This window comes from Microtus ochrogaster, linkage group LG9 (assembly GCF_000317375.1).
Source record: "Microtus ochrogaster isolate Prairie Vole_2 linkage group LG9, MicOch1.0, whole genome shotgun sequence".
Classification (NCBI taxonomy): domain Eukaryota; kingdom Metazoa; phylum Chordata; class Mammalia; order Rodentia; family Cricetidae; genus Microtus; species Microtus ochrogaster.
Genome location: NC_022034.1, coordinates 39,641,945 through 39,664,263, shown reverse-complemented (window position 1 = coordinate 39,664,263; position 22,319 = coordinate 39,641,945). Strand labels below are relative to the sequence as shown.

The window sequence follows — 22,319 nt, the reverse complement described above, 5'->3', positions numbered from 1 at the left end:
TCCCGCCCAGCTCCCACACAGCTAGCTTTATACCCACATAACAACACACAAATTGTATTCTTTTAAACACTGCCTGGCCCATTAGTTCCAGCCTCTTATTGGCTAATTCTCACATCTTGATTAACCCATATCTAATGAGTGTAGCACCACGAGGTGCTGTCTTACCAGCAAGGATCTTAACCTGCGTCCATCTTGGAGAGGAGAGCTATGGCGACTGCCTGACTTGGCTTCTTTCTCCCAGCATTCTGTTTTGTCTACTCCGCCTACCTAATTTTCTGTCCTATTAAAGGGCTAAGGCAGTTTCTTTATTTAACCAATGAAATCAACACAAAACAGAAGATTCTTCCATATCAAACCATAGTAAAAGCTAATACACAAAGCTGTTTATGTGTTAGACTATAAAACATACAACTTTATGTCTGAATAAAATATAATGTAATACAATATAGTTTTTAAATAAAGCATACAGTTCCTCTGTTATTAGTTATAAAGTATATGTTCTAAGTATTTATCATATAAGAATACATTTGGTTCTATGGTATAAGTACTATTGAATGGGTACTATTTATAGACAAACAGACTTGGGCCAAAATAGGTTAAATAACTTTTTAGGGTCTAAATATTCCTCTTTCTCTGTCTGTATGTCCCATTCCTTAACTGCACTGTATGAGGTGCAATGTGCAGCCAGAGAGACCATGTTAGGATTTCCAGCCACCCAGTGGCTGTGGTTCCTTGTACTGCACAGGAAGGCTCTGCAGTCTTCCAATTCAACACATATTTCATATTTTATTACAGGTACCTTTCTATAAGTACCTTTCTTCATCAATGAATGCTTATAAACTCCAGCTTCCCTGTTTAGTGGAGTTTAAGTTTGTTTAAAAAGGTTCTTGGATATGTTTGCTAACCCAGAAACTTAGGTTTCCCTCGTTGGAAAGCAGTAGGAGCACAGCATAGCCTTTCCTGCAGTTAACAAGTGTTCTGGCATCCCCTGCTCAGCAGGCAAAAGTGCCTCAATTCAATTCCTGGGTCCCACATGGCAGAAGGGGAGAACCACCTCTCCAAACTGTTTGGAGACCTGTGCGTGTGTGCTGTGGTGTGTGTGTACATACACACAAATAGTCTTCACCCAGCGGTAGATGTTTTTTCCCTATGATTGTTCCATCCAAATAGTAAGAAACATCCTTTCCTCTCCATTATGTCATATGCTCTTGAACTCTTATATCAGAATAAGGGAATTTATAATAGTTTTATAAATTTAATATTATGATTTTACAATTACAAGGGCTAAGTCTGGGTTCACAGATTCTCCCTAGCAATAAGGATCCCAGGTGATACCATGTCACTCATGAACTCTAGTATTACTGTATAATCCTGGGAGATAATGAAGCAGTTCCCATTTTGAGATATTATCTTATTGATTGGATAATTTCCTCTTGAATTATATTTTCCAACCTTTGAAGTTTTATAGTTTAATTCTGTGAGGCTAATGAAGGATCTTGTGAAAGGTTTCCTGCTGAGAGCTATGTATATCTCATTGTTGAGATACTTTGTTTTCCCAGTGGAGTTTTAAAATTACGTTTAATACATACTAAAAGGTATGTCAACACAACATAATACTAGCTATGTCATTTATAAAGAATGTATGTCAGATTATAATGCATACTTTTACAAAGATTACTTGAGGATTTGTTAGCTGTAAAATAGGATTCAGGAAGGCATACTTGGAATAGTAAGATGGCTGGTTGGGTAAAGGCACTTCCCACCAAATCTGGCAACCATCCTTCCCATCCTCACGACTCATTGGTAAAAAAGAGAGAACCAGCTGACCTCCATACATAACCCATGGAATATGTGCCCACATGTGTATATGAAAAATGAATGTCATAAAACTTTTTAAACAAGCATATATAATTGACCTTGCAAATAAAGAGAAGACAAAATATATTTTGGATGGTTGCCTAGGTTATAACAACACATGGATGGCTACTGTAATAACTCATATAACATCATCTATATTACACTGATAACCACTGTCTAATTTTTATTCAGTTCTAAATGAATTTATTCCTCACATCATCACTTTCTCAGCTGTGCTAATAGCTAAACCAACACATGCCAATTCCAGAATTTAGTTTAAAAACTGGCATATTAAGTCAGTCTAAGACTGGGCTAAAGAGTAACAATCATTTGTATTTTCATAACTATTATATATTTTCAGTTTAACTCCTTCCCAAATTTTTGGCAGATTCCAATTGAAGGGTTAGATTAAGATTCTTTTGACATAATAACTTGCTGTGCCTCACACCCATTTAAAAGCTTTATTTTTGCTTTGCTTTTTTTAAACTATGGAATTTTCTTTAAATTTTAAATTTTTTAAATTATCTAATTTCTATATTAGTTGACTGTTGAAGTAACTGTTCATCATTGTGGCATATTCTTGGTGGAAACTCATCTCTCTGAGAATGTTTTCCAGTGGGTTAGTAGGCTTTTGCAAAAATCCTCCACTGCAGTGTTTCATGATTGAAGGTCAGGCTGCAGTCTGAGAGCCTTGATACCAAGAGAACGAAGGCATCCACAGTTGAATTTACAATGTATTGGAAAGGGAAGTCACTTCAGCTTTTCTTATAGTGAATAGTTGTGAAGACTATTATGTCTAAGAAAAAAAATTAAATTGTAATTTGACAGGTCAGATTAGCTTTTAACATAATAATCTTCTGTTGTTTTTTGCATGCAACAAAAACAGTGCACACACACTTCCCAAACACTGAGAACTTTATAGTCCGGTGAAGGTGTGTAAGCACTAGCAGATGCTTTTCCCACAGGCACCAATAACTACATTAACTTCCATTTATTATTCTCTTCATGAATTGCCCTGATCAGGAAAACACTAGAGGGGGATATAACTCCTGCAGGAGCTTACTGCTGTCAGGGCAACCCAAGCCACTGCCATCTTCCTTACTGCTCTTCCTGCTCCTGCTTCGGTCTTTGATTTGTGCCAAGACACCAACTATCTGGGGCCAAGCTCTGGTGCATGCTGATTCAACCATAAAATCAGAGTGTCTATCTCAGTTATTCTAAGAATTTATTAACATAAAGTTCCTTAACTGTGAAGGCTGAGTTCTTATCTTTAAAGTTTGGGAAAGCTGAAACAAAATGTTATTTTCAAAAGCAAATGTTTGCTGAATAGTACATGGTGAATTAAATTCTAGTTGGGAACATTTTCCAACAGTGTTTTGATACCTGCCTAAAAAGACCAATTTTCTTAGCCCAGGAGCACTTATTGCTTTGTGGTTGTGCTATATACATTAGTTACAGTTTTCCCTTTTTGTCTTTACAGGTTAATGACTGCAGAGAGTGTGATCAGATTTGTCCACAAGGAGATGGGTATAGTTCCAAGCTGGGGTGGTGCCAGCAGGCTGGTTGAAATCATTGGTAGCAGACAAGCTCTCAAAGTGTTAAGCGGGACCCTCAAAGTGGACTCCCAGAAAGCTGTAAATCTAGGCTTGGCTGATGAGGTCTTACAGTCTTCTGATGAAGCTACGGCTCTCAAAGAGGCCGAAGAGTGGCTAGAGCAATTTGTCAGTGGGCCTTCAGAAGTCACTAGAGGGTTAAAAAAGTCTGTCTGTTCAGGCAGAGAGCTGTACTTAGAGGAAGCACTACAGAATGAAAGAGATGTTTTAGGAACACTGTGGGGTGGCCCTGCAAACTTAGACGCTATTGCTAAGAGAGAGAAACATACTAAATAGTTTCTAAGGTGTGGGGGTACTACAAGTTGAAGCTGCAGTGAGAACATGGTGGAAATGAAGTGACATTTAAAATGCGCAGAACACTTGACGCTGACTGCTAATATGTTTATTTGGTTTGGGTGGTGTTTTCTATATCTCAATTTGTTGGTTTTTCTTTTTTTAACATTTGCTTAAATCATTTTCTTACCAATTTGTACATTCCTATAGTAATTCTTATCCTAGAACCAAGGATCAATTCTCAAACAGAAAGCCTAACCTTGAGCTTATCCTTGGTGACATACTTATTCATCTAAATATTAAGGCATGGTGTTATACCTGTTATGTAGCCAGGGTGGCCTTGAATTTCTAATGCCTCTGCCACCACCTTCCAAATGCTAGTATATACTATTGTGTCTAGTCATTTTGTTCTTTCTTAAAGTTGATTTAATGTACAAAAACAAAATAAAAAGACCTCAGTGAAGTTTTCATATGAAACAAACATCAGGGAGGAATAGAGGTGTGTAAGAAATAGTAGTCATTTCTGTTCTGTAGACTTAAGGGTACTTATTGGTGGGAAATGGCCCTTCATTAAAAAAAAAAAAGTACACTTTTTGCTGAGTTTGGAGCTTTAGTTGGTCATTTTTCAAATGACCCAATGAACAGTGAAAGCCAGTACACAGAGCAAGCACTCACTGGCTGTACAAAGTAGCTTTGCATTGTTCTCTGGACTTCTTCAGCCAATGGTAAAACAATACTGTCGATGGGGTTTATAACTGAAACTATTAAAGATCTGTGAAGCTAACTTTCATTTTTGCCAGATTTATTTCTTGAATAATATTTAATTCTTGTGTGGCTGTCTTTTAATACTAAATTTAATCAAAACATGTAATCGAAGCATTACGTCATCCCAGAATTCACTTCTTTAAAATGTTTCTCTAGGAACTGTTTTTCCAATCTGTTTCAACGAGCGGTAAAAAACACTCAAAGTAGTGACTATTTTTTGTTGTTTTAGCACTCAGCTAACTTGATAGTCCTAATAAAGGGAATTTAGAAGTATGTACCCACATGATCTCATGTTTTAAAGAAAACAGACATGATTTTTCCAAAGGCAAATTCTTCCTACTTTTGTATTCACCAATACTGTCAACCTTGCCAAGCAATAGAAAGTGGGCTTATTTGATCTATAACTTCATGCTTGTGTAACCCAGACATTAATACCACTGATAAGAGACTGATAAAAGAAACGTAAAAGTAATGGTATTAGCTGCTTGAGAAATTTAAATCTCATAGCCTTTGGGTCTTTTTCCACATCATCTGTTTATTCCAAACACAATGCCATAGATACCTTCTCTGTACACATTCTCTTAGGAAGACATCAGACTTCTGAGTAGGGACAATTTGAGCAGCATACAATCAATTCAAACCCCACCTTTAAAAAGCTCTTTAGCCACAAATACCAAAGTACCCCCATCCCTTTTCCAGACTCAAAAAAGAAACATTATTTTTGATAAATTCTAGTATTTATTAAATTATAAAGTTTTTTTTAATCAAAAAGGAAAATGCAGACTAAGAGAAACCTCAAGGTACAAGGACAAGACAGCAAACCCTATGGAAAGGAACACCACGAAGTGTGTTACAGGTTGTGAGACAACCTATTAGCTGCTGCTTACCTTCCTATCTCAGTAAGACCAACTAAAAGTAGTTGTTAGTCATCTATTTTTAAATCCCGAATTCACATCTATTTTCCACATTAAACTTCCTGCTCAACGATATCAAATATCTCACAGGTGCCAAATTTTAGTAATGATTTTATACCAATCCATGCAGAAAAATAAGGTAGTGCAAGAGTCAGATGATGACCATGAATGCACAGATACACACTGGCCAAAAGAACTAAAGACTTAAAAAAAATACACTATAAAGTAAACAGATGTCAAGAAAACTGTGTTATTACTGAACAGCTCTCAAATGTTAACACCCCAATTCCTCACATTAAATAAATTTCAACAGAGACATGTTAGACATTTTAATTTCAGGTATGTCCTTCCCATATCCCTTACCCCCCAACTCCCACAATGCACTACTAAGGATGAGTATAATGTTATGTGGGCAGAAATTTACAGGTATCCATTTCACCTTTGAGTGTGGCACTGAAGACGTTTGTTCAAACCTCTGTCACTGTGCACTGTCCATCTGGTCTTCTTGATCTGACATTGACACTCATGGTTCCACCCCCTGCTACTGATCGGTCAGTCCCTAATCGGTCTGATCGGTCAGCTACTGTCTGGTTTACATTTGAGACCAAAAGTCTCTGCTGGGTCAAGGAGTGCTGTGCAGCCACCACAGGGGCGTCCTCACTGTCACTACTGGCGTCAGATTCAGTTTCTTCAACAGAAGTGTCTGGCACTCTGCCAGAAGATGGTGATTCACGGTCTTCTTCTCCTTCACCTCTATGACTCCTTTCAGCTATGCTGTCTCCACTGAGTTGTAAATGAGCAAAAGAGTCTTCCAGAGAAGTGCCTGCATCCGGGGATGGTGTTACAGGGCTGGTTAGCTGACCATCAACTGAAGTTAGGGGCCTGGAGGAAGACGGCACTGGAAGCTGAACAGAAGCTCCAGTCTGTGCTGATACACTGTCCGCACCATCGGCAGAGCTCTCTCTTGCTAGACTTACAGTATTAGAGTCACAGTCTAGCCTAAGTCCAGCTACTCCCTTCTTTGGTATATCTATTATATCTCGCTTAATCTTCCTGCGACGTCCATGTTCATTTCTCCTATACTGAACCATGTTTTCAAGATCGGCCACATACAGAAACCCAGCAATTAACATTTCCGTGTTCTTTTTCCCTTTGGAAAAAGCATCTTCCAGCTCCCGACTAGTGCGCTCATCATACTGCCACCACCCGTTTCTTCCTTCGTAATACCAAGCATATTCACCATTTCCTCTACTTGCAGCTTTAAGTTCTTCTGGTGACAACAAAGTTGGTTTGTCAAGAAAATCCTCAGGAATCTCTTGTCGACAAAGAGCACATCGCTTCCCAAGCCATGAAGCGCCCTTTACACATAGATAACAGAAAACATGCTTACAGGGCAGACTGACTGGATGAACACACGTTTGCAAACAAATGGCACACTCAGGAACTGTTAGAGAAGGTGCAGCATTAGAACAGGACTCGCTCGCCTTCTTATTTGTAGGAAGCATATTTATTGAGTGATCAATTTCACCACAGCCAGCCATCCTAGGGAAATGAGAAGAAAATAAAGTGAAATCAGGTTTAAATTTCTCTAATACTTTAATTCACTAGTTCAGAAAATACCTAGTAAGTATCTATACCATGCAAACCATATGCTATACAAGAAACATATGAATTTGAAGGAACCAGCAAATTCAAAGCCAGCCCAGGCTTCATAATGCCTTATCTCAAACAGGATGGAAGACAAAGTAAAAGAAATCAGGGAAAAACTCTTAATTTATGAAACAACCCTTCTTCATCTGTAGTTGTACCTCTCAGTTTTTACTTGTAGGAATCAATGGAAAGTGTAGCTATTAAGCAAGGAAGCAAAAATAAAGCAAGGCACACATAGTATATTTTAAATACTGTCTATCCAGCCACAGAATTTGTGAGACAGAACTAAATGCAAACATTTAAAAAAAAAATGAAATCTACTCCAAATGACCTCACAGTCAAGATGAAGAGAAGCAGAGAATCAGCTGTGTCAGTCAAACTCTAACTCTAGACAACAGCAATCTGCAGCCTTTGTTTTTAAAGAAAAATTAGGTTATGGTACTAGATGTTTATACAAGTCAGAAATGTAGCTCCTAACCTGTACTTTTTTGCCTTACTGCATCCAAAATATCCATAAATCATTAATATCTCTGATCTACCAAATCTGTGTACCACTACCCATCCTACCTTTTCTAATCACCAAACACTGATTATTAAATCACTGTATATGCCTTTTAATTTAGTCACACTCTTTCTTAAAAGGTTAATCTTAGTATAATTCCAGATCTCTAAGGGTGCCTTAAATAGTCTGGCTGCCACTTCTCACACTATCTGCATTTATCAAAATCCCCTCTAACTAGGATTTAGCCATCCTGTGTACTACCTCCAGTGTGACTGATGCATTCCCATACAGGACATTGAAGATATTTGCGAAAACAAAACTCATTTTTAAAAAGCAAAGCTATGAATGTATCATAGTATAAATATAAAACACATTTAAGTTTCATTTTTTAATTAAGCTCAAATACCTAGTTCAAAACTTTTTCAATACAAGACACACGCAAATACCCTGTTGGTATGGAAATGTTCTATCAGGGTACTTATATTCAGTGCTGAGAAAGCACAACAAAAAGCCAAATAATGGAACCCTGAAAGCATCCACGGAGAAAGTGTAACATGAATAAGACACAATGAAACCAATATTAAACAAGAAATCTGATAATCAAGTTTCAGTTTCCTTTATTAATACATGTTTTTAGTCATCCAGATAAACAGGTAGCTTAAATTTCATTACCTGAAAATTACAAAGTTCAGATAAAAATCAAAAAAAGGTTGAAAGGTCAGCCAGTAAATAAATCATCAAAGCCTTATTTTACTATGCTAAAGAAACATGATTTAACTGTTATTCCATGAATTTCCAGACAGGAAACCACAGATAAAAAGGAAGAAAACAGCTGACTAAAGAAGGGAAAAAACAGAGAGTGGAGGTAACAGGTCCCAGAGATTAGAAATTTTGGATCAAGTGCTATTTAAATGAGTGACAGCCTCTTTATCAGTTAATTCGGCCATGCTGTACACAGACCATTTCAAACTCAACTACTTGTGAGGACTTTGGCTGTTTGTCTAAGAACACTCCAAACTAGGTCCATTGGCTATAAACTGGATAGCTGGTAAGTGTTTACATTTTAAAAACTGAGAAAGAATATCCTTTGGCTTTTATCAGAGCCCATTCAATCTTATACCCTATTCTTCTGACTTTTCCTGTAACTCTAGTTTTTCAACTAGAGTTTGTTCAAAGTGATACTAATTTGTAAATTAGATTGCGTTTACAAGAAAGGGCACAACAGAGTATCTATGGAAAATAATCATAGAATGCTTAATGTATACATTATTTTTCAACATTACAAATTAAGTCCCTCTACCAGAAGCTTTATATTATAGAAATCAGAACAGTATAACTTATAACTCATTCAAAATAAGTCAGGCAAATACAATTTAACATGTTTCTCACTATAAGAGCGTCAATTTTGTCATGCTTTCAGAGATCTAACCTGAAACAACAGAATTTACAAGTATGTATGAGGACATGCCTGTTAACCCCTCTGTCATCAGCATCATCTATGTCTCCTTGCCCAACCCAAATGAACTGATTATGTACACTTTTTGTTAGGGTCTCAAAGTCCTTTATGCCTTAGAATTTAAGTCAAAGAAATTAATTCTAATGAAATTCCTTTTCCCCACATGTGGGCACAGGTGGGCTCATACATGTAGTCCTGTGTACGTGGATACCCAAAGTTGACTTCTGAAGTCTTTCTCAATTGCTCTCTACCTTTTCCGATGAGGCAGTGTCTCTCAATAAAACCGCAGCTCACCACTATGGCTGTCTGGCTAGCCAGCTTGCTCCGGGGATGCTGTCTCTGCCTTCTTAGTGCTGAAACTGCAAACTGTCTTGCCCACCTTGCATTTGTGTGGGTGCCAGGGATCTGAACTATAGATAGTCCTTACATTTGTACAACACACACTTTATGAGCCGCTAATGGCTTTTAAATAGATTTTAGGTCACAATCTTAATCTTATTAAGTATGTGATGAAATCTTATTTCAAAGGCTAAGGATCTCTATAAAACTTGTCCATATATATAATAATCCAGTTATGAGTCATCAACATAATACATAGTTCTTAAAGCCATGAAAATGGGTGGATGAATGAATTTGTAGTAAGAGCAGGAAAACCAGGGACAAACCTTCAGCTACCCAACATTTACACAGTATAAGTAGCTTGTAAGAGATTTAAAGAATGATAAAGGAAGAAAGGAAACTGGGAACATCCCCACAAAAGGCAGGAGGAGAGATGTCTACCAAAGCAAGTTAAAGCATAAACTGCAATTCCACACACTAGCCTGCTGCTCTGCTTCCAGAGATCACCAAGCTTGCTCCCAGTAACTCAGCCAAGACATCTTTATTTCCTATTGCTCCAAAGAGGGTTATAAAACTTCTTCAACCCTCTCAGTTATGAAACACTGACTCCTGTTATCAATGATCACTTATACAAGCCAAAGAATCGTCAGCAAAACACAGCTGTACTTGTACTCTGCCTTACTGTCTTTCTCCTGGTTCAGGATGGGATTCTGCCAGCTGTATGCAAAACTAATCCCTTAATTTTTGTAATTGAGACCATGATCTAACTCCCTAGAACTCTGACTAGCATCTCAAACTTAATTTAATGACCTCCTTTCACCTATTCTTTTTCATAATCCTTATGTTTTCCATTTGGGGTTTTAGCATTCTCAATTCATCTTTTGTTTGTTTCCCTTTTCTCTAGTACCTCTTCAATACCAGTATTCCCTCAAGACCCTACAGGTTCTCCTTGTTGCACACATTATATGCTTAGTTGGTATTCTGAGTATCTCACATGAATGGATCTATGTGACTCCTCACACCTTCTGTCTGGAAACACTCCATCTCAAGCCTGTATGTCTGATTCTGTATTCCAAAATTCCACATCAACACACTAGACATCTGAAATAAACACAACTGAAAACAAACGTATCTGCCTCTAAATCCTGTATCTTTAGTTTTCTGTCCACCTTGGATAAATTACCATTCTTGGTGCTCGCCTAACCCCTGGCCACAACTCCTGTAGAGTATGTGTCTTCACTCCAAATCCTGTAAACTTAATTCCAGACCTCTGGATATCCATCGCACAAAATACTAACCTTTCAATAGGCTTCAGTCTTCTCTCTGCCTAGCTCTTCCTCCTTCCAGTCATTTGTATCAGTCATCTCTCAACCTTTAATAGTTTCCTATTGTTTACATAATCCAATAGAAGCTCCTAAGTATAGAATGTTAAAATCATTGATACAGACTTTGTACTTAAACCATTAAAATATTAGTCATACCATTTTTATGTTAACAATTCTTAAACTTGCCTAAAGATGGGAATTAGCTAGTGTTATCATACTGAAAAAGGAGATAACAAACTAACTTCTGTGTCAAAACTTGAAAAATGTGAAATAGTATCTGCAACAGTTCTTCTGGTCCAGGAATTTGAACACTGTAATTATCAAGACTAAAAGTCCACAAGGTTTTCATTTTCTATGATCTAGAACTATGATGTTGATTGTAGGAAATGTTTTATCAAAATATAATGAAATTTAATATAAGTAGATTCAAGATTATCAAACACATGATGGCATATTATACAAAGCCAAAATGACAAGAAAACACAACTAATAAAAATATAAATTAGAGTGAACTGATATGAATAAAATAAGATGTACTAACTTTTAAATCAAGTATAGTATAAAAAGTCCTTAAATGTCACGAAAACTTTTAGTAACTAGTTCTAAAATCCAGAGATCTTTCTCAAGTAAATCACTATGCAAAGTAAAGGTTCTCACCTTTACTCATCATATTTTCCCTATGTGCAAACTCTAAGAAACTATGACTGTAATCATTTAGCTTGAGCAGGACTGCTAACTCTATAAAGCACTGGTGAGTCAATAAAAATTTCATTTTGCTTAAGTAAAATCAAACACAAGTATGGGTCTCTGCATTACTCTCCTGGCCCCATGAGCTTTGGGAAAGCCATGGCACTCTAGATGCTCTACTTACATTTCTATCACAGATCCCACAGGCACCTGTCACAGAAACAGAACATCTTCTTTACCAGTTGTCAGCCAACCTGTAGGGTTTTCTCTTCCACTGCTGGTTTATTCTCTGTACTGCAAAAGAAAAACTGTATCAATAACAATCACTCTACAGCCGGGTGGTGATGGCGCACGCCTTTAATCCCAGCACTTGGGAGACGGAGGCAGATGGATCTCTATGAGTTCAAGGCCAGCCTGGTCTACAAGAGCTAGTTTCAGGACATGTTCCAAAGCTACAGAGAAACCCTGCCTCAAAAAACCCAAAAAGAAAAACAACAACAAAAATCACTCTACAAATTAAGATCAGTAGAATTAGTCAATTAAATATGATCCTTTAACAAAATATAGTGGTCTTTTATGACTGCTGTTAACGTAATGGAAGCTCTAGCAGAAAAATTAGACTGAAGAAAGATATAGGCATACAAATAAACAGAGAATAAGTTTTTTAAATGTACATTCTTCACTCATACTAAGAGTGAAACTTCAGTATTTTCTCTATATGGAATCCTAAGAAGTTAAATAACTAAGCCCAGCAAAATTGTAGGTGTCAAGTTGTAAGTTAGACACACACACACACACACACACACACACACACACACACACACACACACACACCAAAACTCCAGTAGTGTACTGCTACATAACTTCCAACAAAATGAAAATCAAAGAAAAATAGCCACTTATAACAACCTCTAAAGCAGTAAATTGGTTTTAGATTGATTAAGACTTGTTTGAAAATGATAGAATAGTACTGAAGTAAATAAAATAGGGTTGAATAAAGTAAAAAGGGAACCAGTGTTCATAAAGTGGTAAATGTGAGAAGACAAATAATTTTCATTAGGGATCTACAGATTCAATATAGTTCCTATTAAAATCTTAACAGCCTTTTTGCATAAATAGAAAAGCTAGTCATTAAATTCACATGAAATTAGCTAAAAGAAATCTTGAAAATAAGAAAGAAGTTCAAGGGCTGGAGAGATGGCTCAGTGGTTAAGAGCATTGCCTGCTCTTCCAAAGGTCCTGAGTTCAATTCCCAGCAACCACATGGTGGCTCACAACCATCTGTAAAGAGGTCTGGCACCCTCTTCTGGCCTTCAGGCACACAGGCAGAATATTGTATACTAAATAAATAAATAAATAAATATTAAAAAAAGGAAGAAGTTCAACAACTGCCACCTCCAAATATCACAACTTACTACAAATCTGGACATTAAGATTTTATGGCATTATACATAGAGAAATGTATCAATAAAATTAAGAGTCCAGAAATGGACTTGGAGAGATGGCTCAGCAGTTTACTGCCCTTGCAGAGGACCCAGGTTTGGGATCTCAGTACCCACATAGCAGATCACACACAACCACCTATAATGTCAGTTTCAGGAAATCTGATACCCTTTCTGGCCTCCACTAGCTGTTACATGTATGTGATACACATAAACTTACACAGACACATATAAAAACATTAAATATGTAAATAAATCTTTTCACTAATAAACATATAGCCACATGATCTTTGAGAAAGTATATCAAACCCATTCAATGGGAAAAGAGTATTTCCTCAAAAAATATTGGGACTACCAATTTACACCACCAAGTCAAGTCACACTTCACACAACACCATAAGCAAATCCTCAAAATCTTAGAAGTCAATAGAAGGGAAACTCTTCAAGCACTGGAACACACAACACCAACAGCACAGGGAACAAAAGGAAAACAGAAATTAGACCTTATCAGGAAAAAAAAACGGGTAACTTATAAAAGACCATTTTGAAAATTGAGACTTAATTTTCAGACTACTTAAAAAACACTTACAGCTCAACAACAAAAAGAAATAAGCACCAGGTATGAGAAATCACTTTTTGGGGAGAAAAGGACCAGTGAGCACATAGGAAGCGCTTAGTACTGGCAGTTGTTAGTTGAATGTGTCAGACCCACAGCCATGTCCCATGTGTCTACAGGGACAGTGGAAATAAATACATGTAGGTGAGCATGCAGAAAGTTACACCTTTGATGATGTCACCCCTGCGGATGTTTGATAATTATAACACCTTAGCAATGCCACAGGCAGATCCATACTAAAAGAAAACTAGGATTCACAGAGATTCGTATACTAAAGTTCATCATAGAATTTTAAGTGAAAAAGTGGACACAACGTGTCTCTTTGCAGATGAATGGATAAAGGAAACAGCATTTAACAGTGCACTATTAGAAACAAAAGAAGAATGAAGTTTATCCAATATGGCTGCACCTTGAATACAAAATAAACTAGACACAAAGAGAGAAATACTATCTATAGTCCTCAATGAATAGGGAACTTCACAGAGACCAACTGAAGGGTTATCAATGACCAGAAGGAAGAGATAATAGTGAGCTGCTGCCTCAAAAGGTCATTATTTTCTGTCTGAAATATGGAATCTTTCTAAAAATATATAGTAAGGATGATGGCTCTACAACATGTAAATAAGATTATCTATAGAGTTGTACTTTTGAAAATGGTTAAAGAGTAAAGTATGTCATAATTTTTACATTCTATTAAAATAAATATTTTAAGTGAAATAAGTTCTGTATGAGCAAGTCAAAATGGCAACAAAATGGCAATTGGTCATCCACAATACAGATTGAGTCAGCATCGATACCTTCCTGCACATTAACTAAAAGGGTCTGCTTTATATGCACAAACACACCCAATTTTACAGCCTTTATGCCCACTTTCTCTCAAGCTACGTCCTGTACAGGGAATCCACAAACACCACCAGTTTTTCTCATAAAGTATTCCTTCCCGTGTTTCTAATGCCCACTTATAGGGCACATCATCTCATGAAAAGCTTTCTTAAAACCATGCACATGATGACTGAAGAAATGAACAGCTGCACAGTAGGTAAAGCTAAGAGAGAAAAGACTTGGATGCTGTCTTTCTGTTCCGTAAGCCTCTCACAGTTGGCAGCTATCTAGATAACCTATCTAAGAATCTTTTAGTTAAAGGTAAATGTAGCATCGGTGGCCTCTAAATAGAAGCCAGCTTTCCCCGGCAAATGCTTAAGAGAACAAAGAATTGGTTTCAAAGCTTAAGAATTTTCTAAGTAATTGGCTAAACAGCGTTTCTGAGAAATATGCTTCATTTTGCTCCAGCTTTAGATAACATGGAAGCCACATTTTATTCTGTATCAGCTTTTTCATTGGCCTGCATGGTGCCAAACAGTTCAGAAGTATTGCAGGATTCTTGCTGCACTTCCCTCTCACAGCCTACACAAAGCAGACACTGTCCATTTTCTCATGATGGTTTCGGCTCCCATCTGCAGGTCAGTGGTAAACATCCTGCCACAACCACTAGTTCTGAGATGTGTGTCACTGGCTGTGTCGACTTCACATCACCACACAGCATCCTCTTCATGCTAGCTCCTGGCTGCACCACAAACCTCGTTAAGTGTGGATCCTTGAGAATGACAGCTAGCTTCCCAGATTTCCTTAAATCTTGCTCCAATATATATTCATTGGAAACAAGTGCAGAGTTTCTTAGAAGTATGCATTTTGGGGAACTCTCCCACTGTAGATTCTAGGCTAGAGATACTGATAAAGTGAGTCCAAAAAGTATAAAAGTGTCCTTTATTTTCAACTTATAACTCCCTAAATTTAAGTAACTTTACTTCCTTTTATTAATAAAGCACCATTTGACACTGCCACCTAAAATCAGAAGCCATAATCCCATTCTCGGACTCCAAGTGCTGGTCCTCCTAGCTCACTTCTCATTCACACACCTGTTCTTGGTTATGAAGACCTCTGACCACTTCCTCACTGTCTTTCCTTTATACAGTTCCTGATGTCATTTCCTTTCCGGCCCAATCTAGAATCATCTGAAAGTTCTTTAACAGAACCCTCGTCTGGCAACCTTGTATTTTTAAGTCCTCTGTGGTCTACCTCTGATGAATCTTGCAATGTGCCATTTCAGTTTCCAACCCTTACTCACTTAAGGGCCACAAAGAAAAGGAGAAAACACTCTCGCTACTTTCTCTGGCCGTATACCCTATCACACCATCAGTCAGCCTTTATCTGGGAATCTACTTCTATGTACTACTATGTAACCAGCCTTACATTCACTCAGTATGCCTCTGAGTGACAATTCTAGAAACACAGACCATGGTCCCCCTACACTTGAAGCCCAAGTTTAGTTTTCCAGTATAGACATTAAAGGCAACACTCTTTAGGAAAACAAAGGCTTTAGGTCTCTGAGCCCTAAATACATAGCTGCCTCGTATTTATCAGTGACCACCAGCCCTCCAGATTAATAGCACAGTTACACAAAATGAGTGCTCCTGAGAGCCCTTGACAATTCTGTACATCCTCTGCCTTTAAGAATCTTCCTCTTCTAGAGCTTATAAAATGCCTAATAAAATTCACCGCACTGCACGGGAATGGTCACCTAAGCCATTTCCTGCTCCTGCATATTACATATTTTCCAATTATTGAGCTTACCATGAACATTAGCATTGTTAATTTATACAATGACTTTTCTACTGAATCCTGAAGACAGGACAAATTTTATGTCTCTAAGTGGTAAGTTGCCAATCAATTTGTGTTGACTTCAATTGCAATTTGTTTTTTTTTGTTTTTTTTTTTGGTTTTTTGGTTTTTCGAGACAGGGTTTCTCTGTGGCTTTGGAGCCTGTCCTGGAACTAGCTCTGTAGACCAGGCTGGTCTCGAACTCACAGAGATCCACCTGTCTCTGCCTCCCAAGTGCTGGGATTAAAGGTGTGCGCCACCATCGCCCGGCTGCAATTTGTTTAAAGACTGCAATATGTAAGTCATCTATCTGTTCACATAAAATATCTGTGTTTCTTCTGAGAAGAGGGCATCTTCAGGAAACTACCAAATCCATAAAGGAATCCTTCCTTTAAGAACTGACAGCGTGTAACAGCTGTAGAACCTGGTTCCTTCTATCATCTGGCAAACGCATGAGTCACCTGGCCAATGACTACTGAAGGATGCTCCAGAATGTAGACAAATCCCAAGAATACAGACAGCCAAACAGCGACTAGCAGGCTTTTCTTGACAAAGGTATGGAATAAAGGTAAGGATGACCAGAGAGGACAGTAATCTATATGTCCTTTGTCTCGTAAAAAAGACTGTTTTGTAGAGTACTTCCCACTTTCTCTTCTATCAGGTTCAGTGTGTTTGGATGCTCAACTTACTAGACCTGGATGGAGGTGGGGGTTCCTTGAACTTCCCATAGGTCAGGGAACCCAAAGTGCTCCTCGGCCTGAGGAGGGAGGGGGACTTGATTGGGGGAGGGGGAGGGAAATGGGAGGCGGTGGCGGGGAAAAGATGGAAATCTTTAATAAATAAATAAATTTAAAAAAAAAGACTGTTTTGGTTTGAAAAAGAAAGGATACAGACATTCTGTGCCTCACTCATCATGTTTTTGGAACATGACTCAGAAGTCAATATAGACTTTGCCCACGTTCTAATGTGTGTGCATGTATGTGGTGTGTTGTATACCCCTGCCCACGTTCTAACATGTGTGCGTGTACAAAAAACTCTGTTGGATATTTACTGCCTGTCCTTCCCATCTCACAAGCTGTTTAAAACAGAACCAACCATCTGAGTCATCTTAATCATGTATTCCAGGCACATATATGACTGAATGTTAAAATTATCACCTGCAAAATTTGGTGTTTAATTTCTTACAAAAAGTATAAAAGTGTCTTTTATTTTCAACTTATAACTCCCTAAATTTAAGTAACTTTACTTCCTTTTATTAATAAAGCACCATTTGACACTACCACCTAAAATCAGAAGCCACAATCCCATTCTCGGCAGGTCATTGTTTAGAATGCCTCCCCCCCCGCCCCCCGTAATGAAATACACCGAAAAAACTGTCCCTATTGCTAATGCTTGACTTCGTCCATGCATTTGTTTACATATTCTTTCCCTGTGGTGACTCACAACTGTCCCTGCCTATTCACTTACCTGTCTATTCAAGTCTTGTCCATAAATATTTTATATTCACAACTGGCTTGTACTTTAAGGTAAACAGAAGTTAAGAAGTTGCAAAATAACTCATATAAATCTTTAAGAATTACTGTGTTTGGACACTTCTGTTCATTTTTTTTTTTTGTACACCTAAGAAGGCTGTCGTCTGGCAGTATGATTCCCCACCAGTTAATGTGCTCTCAGCTAAAATACATTACGTTGCCTGATTTTTTTTTTTAACATTCTTTTTCATTTTTATTCTGGCCTACAGAATAGAAGGTAAGACTTTTAGAAATTCTTTTCAACAAGTTTTAAATTTTGGCTGTTATTCTTCCTCCAAAGATCTTTAATAATAGGACAAACTCAAGTGCTACCCTAACTTACCCTTATTTATTCAGTGCACTCTTAAAATCATTTTACTTCTAACTATGCCTTTATTTTCAAAACCCTTGACTCTCAGATACAACTGTGCCAAAGTATCCCATCAACAAACATGACCACAGACAAATGGGAATAGCTTTACAGACGCAAGAAGGTCTCTTGTCCATAGTATCTCTATGAGGGCTTAGTGCATACACTTCATAAGCGACTTTTCCCATTCTGTATCTCACAGAACTTTCAAAGTTGAGACAAATGGACAGTAAAATTTGGGGAAGGAAAATAAACTAAAATGCCTAGCACTGTACTGCCAGAAGGTTCCTTGGAAACAACTGTATGAATCCAGAGTAGAATCAGGTCTCCGGTTACGTATGTGCACACTCAAGTCCTCAAGTCCACAAAGCACTGGGAGATCAACCTATCAGTGCATCCTCCAAACAGCCTTGGAACTTAGTAGGACTGCATAATTTACAAAGAAAGAACAACAAGCTCAAAAGGAATGTGGCTTACTCAAAGTAAAAAAGCTACTGACACTTTGAGATGGCATTCAAATTCAAGTATACTACATCTCTTTTTTTCAAAAAAATTTTTTAAAAGCTGTTTTAGCACTGAAAAGGCAAAAGCAGGAAGATTGCCAGGAGTTCCAGGCCAGCTTGAGCTATATAATGAGGCTTTATCTCAAAACAAACAAACAAGCACACACTCTCTTTCAAAGAAAAAAAGAAGACAGAAAAAAAGAAAGAGAGAGAAAGAGAAGGAAAAAAAAGAAGTACCACCAAAAAAAAAAAAAAAAATCTTTCTCTTAAGGAAACTAACTCTATTTAAAAAACAAGCCAGTATCTAATTTCCAATTTTCTACTAGGTGAATTAAAGCTAATAAAAAGAAACAGGTTAAATTAATTTGAAAATTCCATTTTATATAACTCAATGCATCTACAGCATTACTATTTTAATATGTATTCAATATAAAATCATTAATGGAACACCTTCCATTTGTGTGTGTACTGAAATCCACATATACTTTATATTCAGCACAACTCAGAGCTGCTGAGTAACTAAGTGGCTCATTAGTCTTTCCCATCCTCATCAAATTGGACCCACAAAGTCTTCTGTGTGTGCACACACCTCCCTTAAAAGATAAAGCTGACAGTTAAAAATAATTAATGAACAGAAAAACTGAACTCTATAGGATAGCTTATTTTGCTGAACACAGCAAACAACAAAACCAACACAAACCAAACTGTATACATTCTGTTGTGATCAAAGTGGACAGGTTTAGGTGAGGTTGCCAAACTGACTCATTGACTACAATCTTGCAAACAGCAATGTCAAAAGGTAAAAAATAAGACATACATGTAACACTCAGAAGAGGCAATATGAAGACATCAGAAAATAATTTTCACATTACTTCAAACAAGATGCTTTTAAAGTCATAAAGGTGTTCTTATTTTAATCAAGAGGATTTTTTAAAGCAGGAGAGGTGATTTCAAACTACTTGCTAGAAATAATTTAGTGAACATGTATGATTCAAATATACATAATTCTTCCTACAATAACTTTCAAATTATACACCAAACTCTAAATACTAATTAAGAAAGTAACAAAAACAGAAAAGAAACAAGGTTATTTGCCTCTTAGCAACTGTGCAGAAAAAAGTGACAGACTAAATTTATATAGTTTATAGATTAGTAATGAATTTAGATCTTTATCAATTAATCCGTTAAATTAAAAAGAACTGAAAAATAAAGTCATATTGTATTACTTAAATATGGTAACCACTAAAATAATTCACACTACAATTACTTGAATACACTGTTAATTCCTAATGAAAAGATTTAGGATTAACAGCAATCCCATTTTTCAAGTCAGTTAAATTTTTTAAAAGTCCACTGTCCCTAAGTAAATAATAAAATAATAAAATATTGGCCTTTTTAAAAAAATAAAAGAGAAAGATGAACATATAAAAACATTATGAATAAAATTATAAATATCAAAGTATACACTATTGAACAATTTCTGGTTTTCCTATTTAAAGTTAAGGTTTAATGAAACAGTTTACTCTTTAGTCAAAATACAAAAAGGTAGCAATGATGAGGGGTCCACTTCAAACCTCAGTTATCTATACCCGTTTATATATAATAAATACATATTATTATAAACACTAGAAACGAGGTAAGGTGGATTTAACATACACATCTTAAAGTCTCTTAAGAAAGATTCCCAAGTGCACAGGTACGTAACTGTTGTATCAAATTTTGCACTTCATCATCAAATCAGTTGTCAAAAGAAGACTAAGTCAAACTTGGAAACAAGTCTTATGTGAAAACACACTTCAGTTAAATGTAACAAGCATCAGTCTATGAGTCTACTGACTGCTTTCTGAGTCCTCATATTTAAGTGTAAATCTTTAAATTTCTTCTCTGCAAAGTGGGCTTTGTATTTATTTCAATAACTCAAGAGATAAGAATGTCTACAAATACTTTAATCATATCAAACACAGATGTTTTAAGGCCAGCAATCATTCTGTGAATAAGAAGTCCTCTGACTAATTAGATGTGTGACCTTGGACAAGTCAAGCCTCTTTTTGCAGCTTCACCTGCTCCTCTGTGATTTTTCAATTTTAACGTTTTGATTAACAGGCCTTTAACGACAGGCTTTGTATTAATTAACTAGAAAGGTAAATGAGTGTACAAATAAGCAAAGTAATCTGTAGACCAATGTAAACACAGCGTCCTTCCTCAGAAAGACGGTTTCTAATCCAGCCAGCAGTTCTGCAAATTCACTGTTACCAAGAACCCAACCCGACAGGAGGACAGAAAAAAAGGCTCAGTACCTTTCCTTTCTAATACTGACAGAAAAAAAAAATATGTCTAAGAACCAGGAACAACTGGTTAAATTCCTCAAACACGTGTATGCCTAACAGAAAATGTGCCTTAAGCAGCTGAATATGAAAAAGTTCTTACTATTATTTTCTTCCAAAACAAGGAATTATCTTAAATCCTTAAAAACAAAACAAACAAACACGCTTTTAATCCCAGTACTCGGGAGGCAGAGGCAGCTCTGGATCTACCTCTTTGAGTTTAAGGCCAGCTTGGGGTACAGAGCAAGTTCCAGGACAGGCCCCAAAGCTACACAGGGAAACTCTGTCCCGGAAAAAAAAAAAAAAAGGAAAATAAACAAAAACAAAACAATTCAAAAGTGACACTTCCCCACTTGACAAGTCTCCTAAAAGAACCTGTTTTCATTCCTCTCATCTAGTGACCAGCTATGTGGGACATTTTCCCACGATTACAACTCTTCCCAGTTCTTAACCATCACCAGCAAGACGCGGAAACTTCAAACGTTTACGCAAAAGGGTTTTCATTCTGCCCACATTACACTGGCCCACTTGAGACATAAACCCAGCCAGTGTTCCACTCCCCCACATCCAAGACCAAAACACATCCAAAACTCTACCTTTAGTGTGGCAGTCACTCTTGAATTTTATCTTTAAAAATGAGATTTACGTGACCTATTTTCAGGTGCTTTTACAGCACCCAGACGCTTTACTGCTAGTTTGTATGGTCATTTTCTTCATTTGTTTTCAACATGCCATGTCCTTTAATAATGTCTAATAGAGATTATTTACTGAAGTGTTCTATGTGTTCAAATTTGTTATAACATATGGTTTTCAATAACCACGTTTCAGGTGCACATCCCGTTTGCAAAACAAGACACACACACACACACACACACACACACACACACGGAGGGGGGGTTGGGGGGAGTGAACACACCCTGGCACCTGAAATGTCAATCAAAGAACAAAGCCTTTTCTATCTCCTTTTGGCTTTCTTCTTCCCTAAAGTTCTCTAGTATTTTGGTGCTGTAAAAAAGAGAAAACAAAATGTTGAAAACTTGAGAAGTGCTTAAACAGCACCCGGAGAAAAGACAAAATATAGTTGTCAGAATGCGTGTGCTAACTTACAGTCCGGAATCTCTTACCTAATTAGAGGACTGTTCCATTGCCACATCCTCAAAAAAAAAAAAAAAAAAAAAAAAAAAAAAGTAACCCAGCCTTTCTCTAAAGAAAAAAAAAAAAAACGTTCAGGAAAATAAGACAGCGACAACAATGGGGATCCCGTGCGCTCTCAGATGGGTTGGAGGGTAAGGGAAAGAACTCCACACCCAGCAACCAGAACAAAGCGACAGCCGGGGCTCTCAAGATGCACCCGGCTTGGGAGGCCCCGACGCGTATTCCGACACCTCCCGGTGGTTTCAGGTTTTGGTAGCCATCAAAACAAGAACATCCGGAGGCTTCCGCCAGCGAAAGGAGGAGGGACGGCTCCGGGCGCTGGGTCAGACCCAGCGGCTCGCAGCGGCAGCGGCTCGCAG

General features: G+C 37.3%; 2 protein-coding genes across 9 annotated transcripts in view; one reads left to right on the top strand and one right to left on the bottom strand.

The window, feature by feature from the left end:
• Window positions 1–4,522, top strand: part of Echdc1 (ethylmalonyl-CoA decarboxylase 1) — a 29,815-nt gene extending 25,293 nt beyond the window's left edge. For all 8 annotated transcript variants that reach the window (XM_013352394.2, XM_026787474.1, XM_013352392.2 and 5 more), the window contains one exon: window positions 3,338–4,522. In XM_013352394.2, coding sequence (XP_013207848.1) covers window positions 3,338–3,746 — 409 coding nt within the window. In that variant the 3' untranslated portion in view covers window positions 3,747–4,522. The remainder of the gene's footprint in view (window positions 1–3,337) is intronic.
• A 501-nt stretch (window positions 4,523–5,023) lies between these two features.
• Window positions 5,024–21,950, bottom strand: Rnf146 (ring finger protein 146). Its single transcript, XM_013352426.2, has 3 exons — window positions 21,930–21,950; window positions 11,566–11,675; window positions 5,024–6,964 (listed from the first exon to the last, which is right to left on the bottom strand). Coding segments are annotated over exons 2-3 (1,077 nt in total). The 5' UTR covers window positions 11,568–11,675; window positions 21,930–21,950; the 3' UTR covers window positions 5,024–5,889.
• Between the last annotated feature and the right edge of the window lie 369 nt (window positions 21,951–22,319).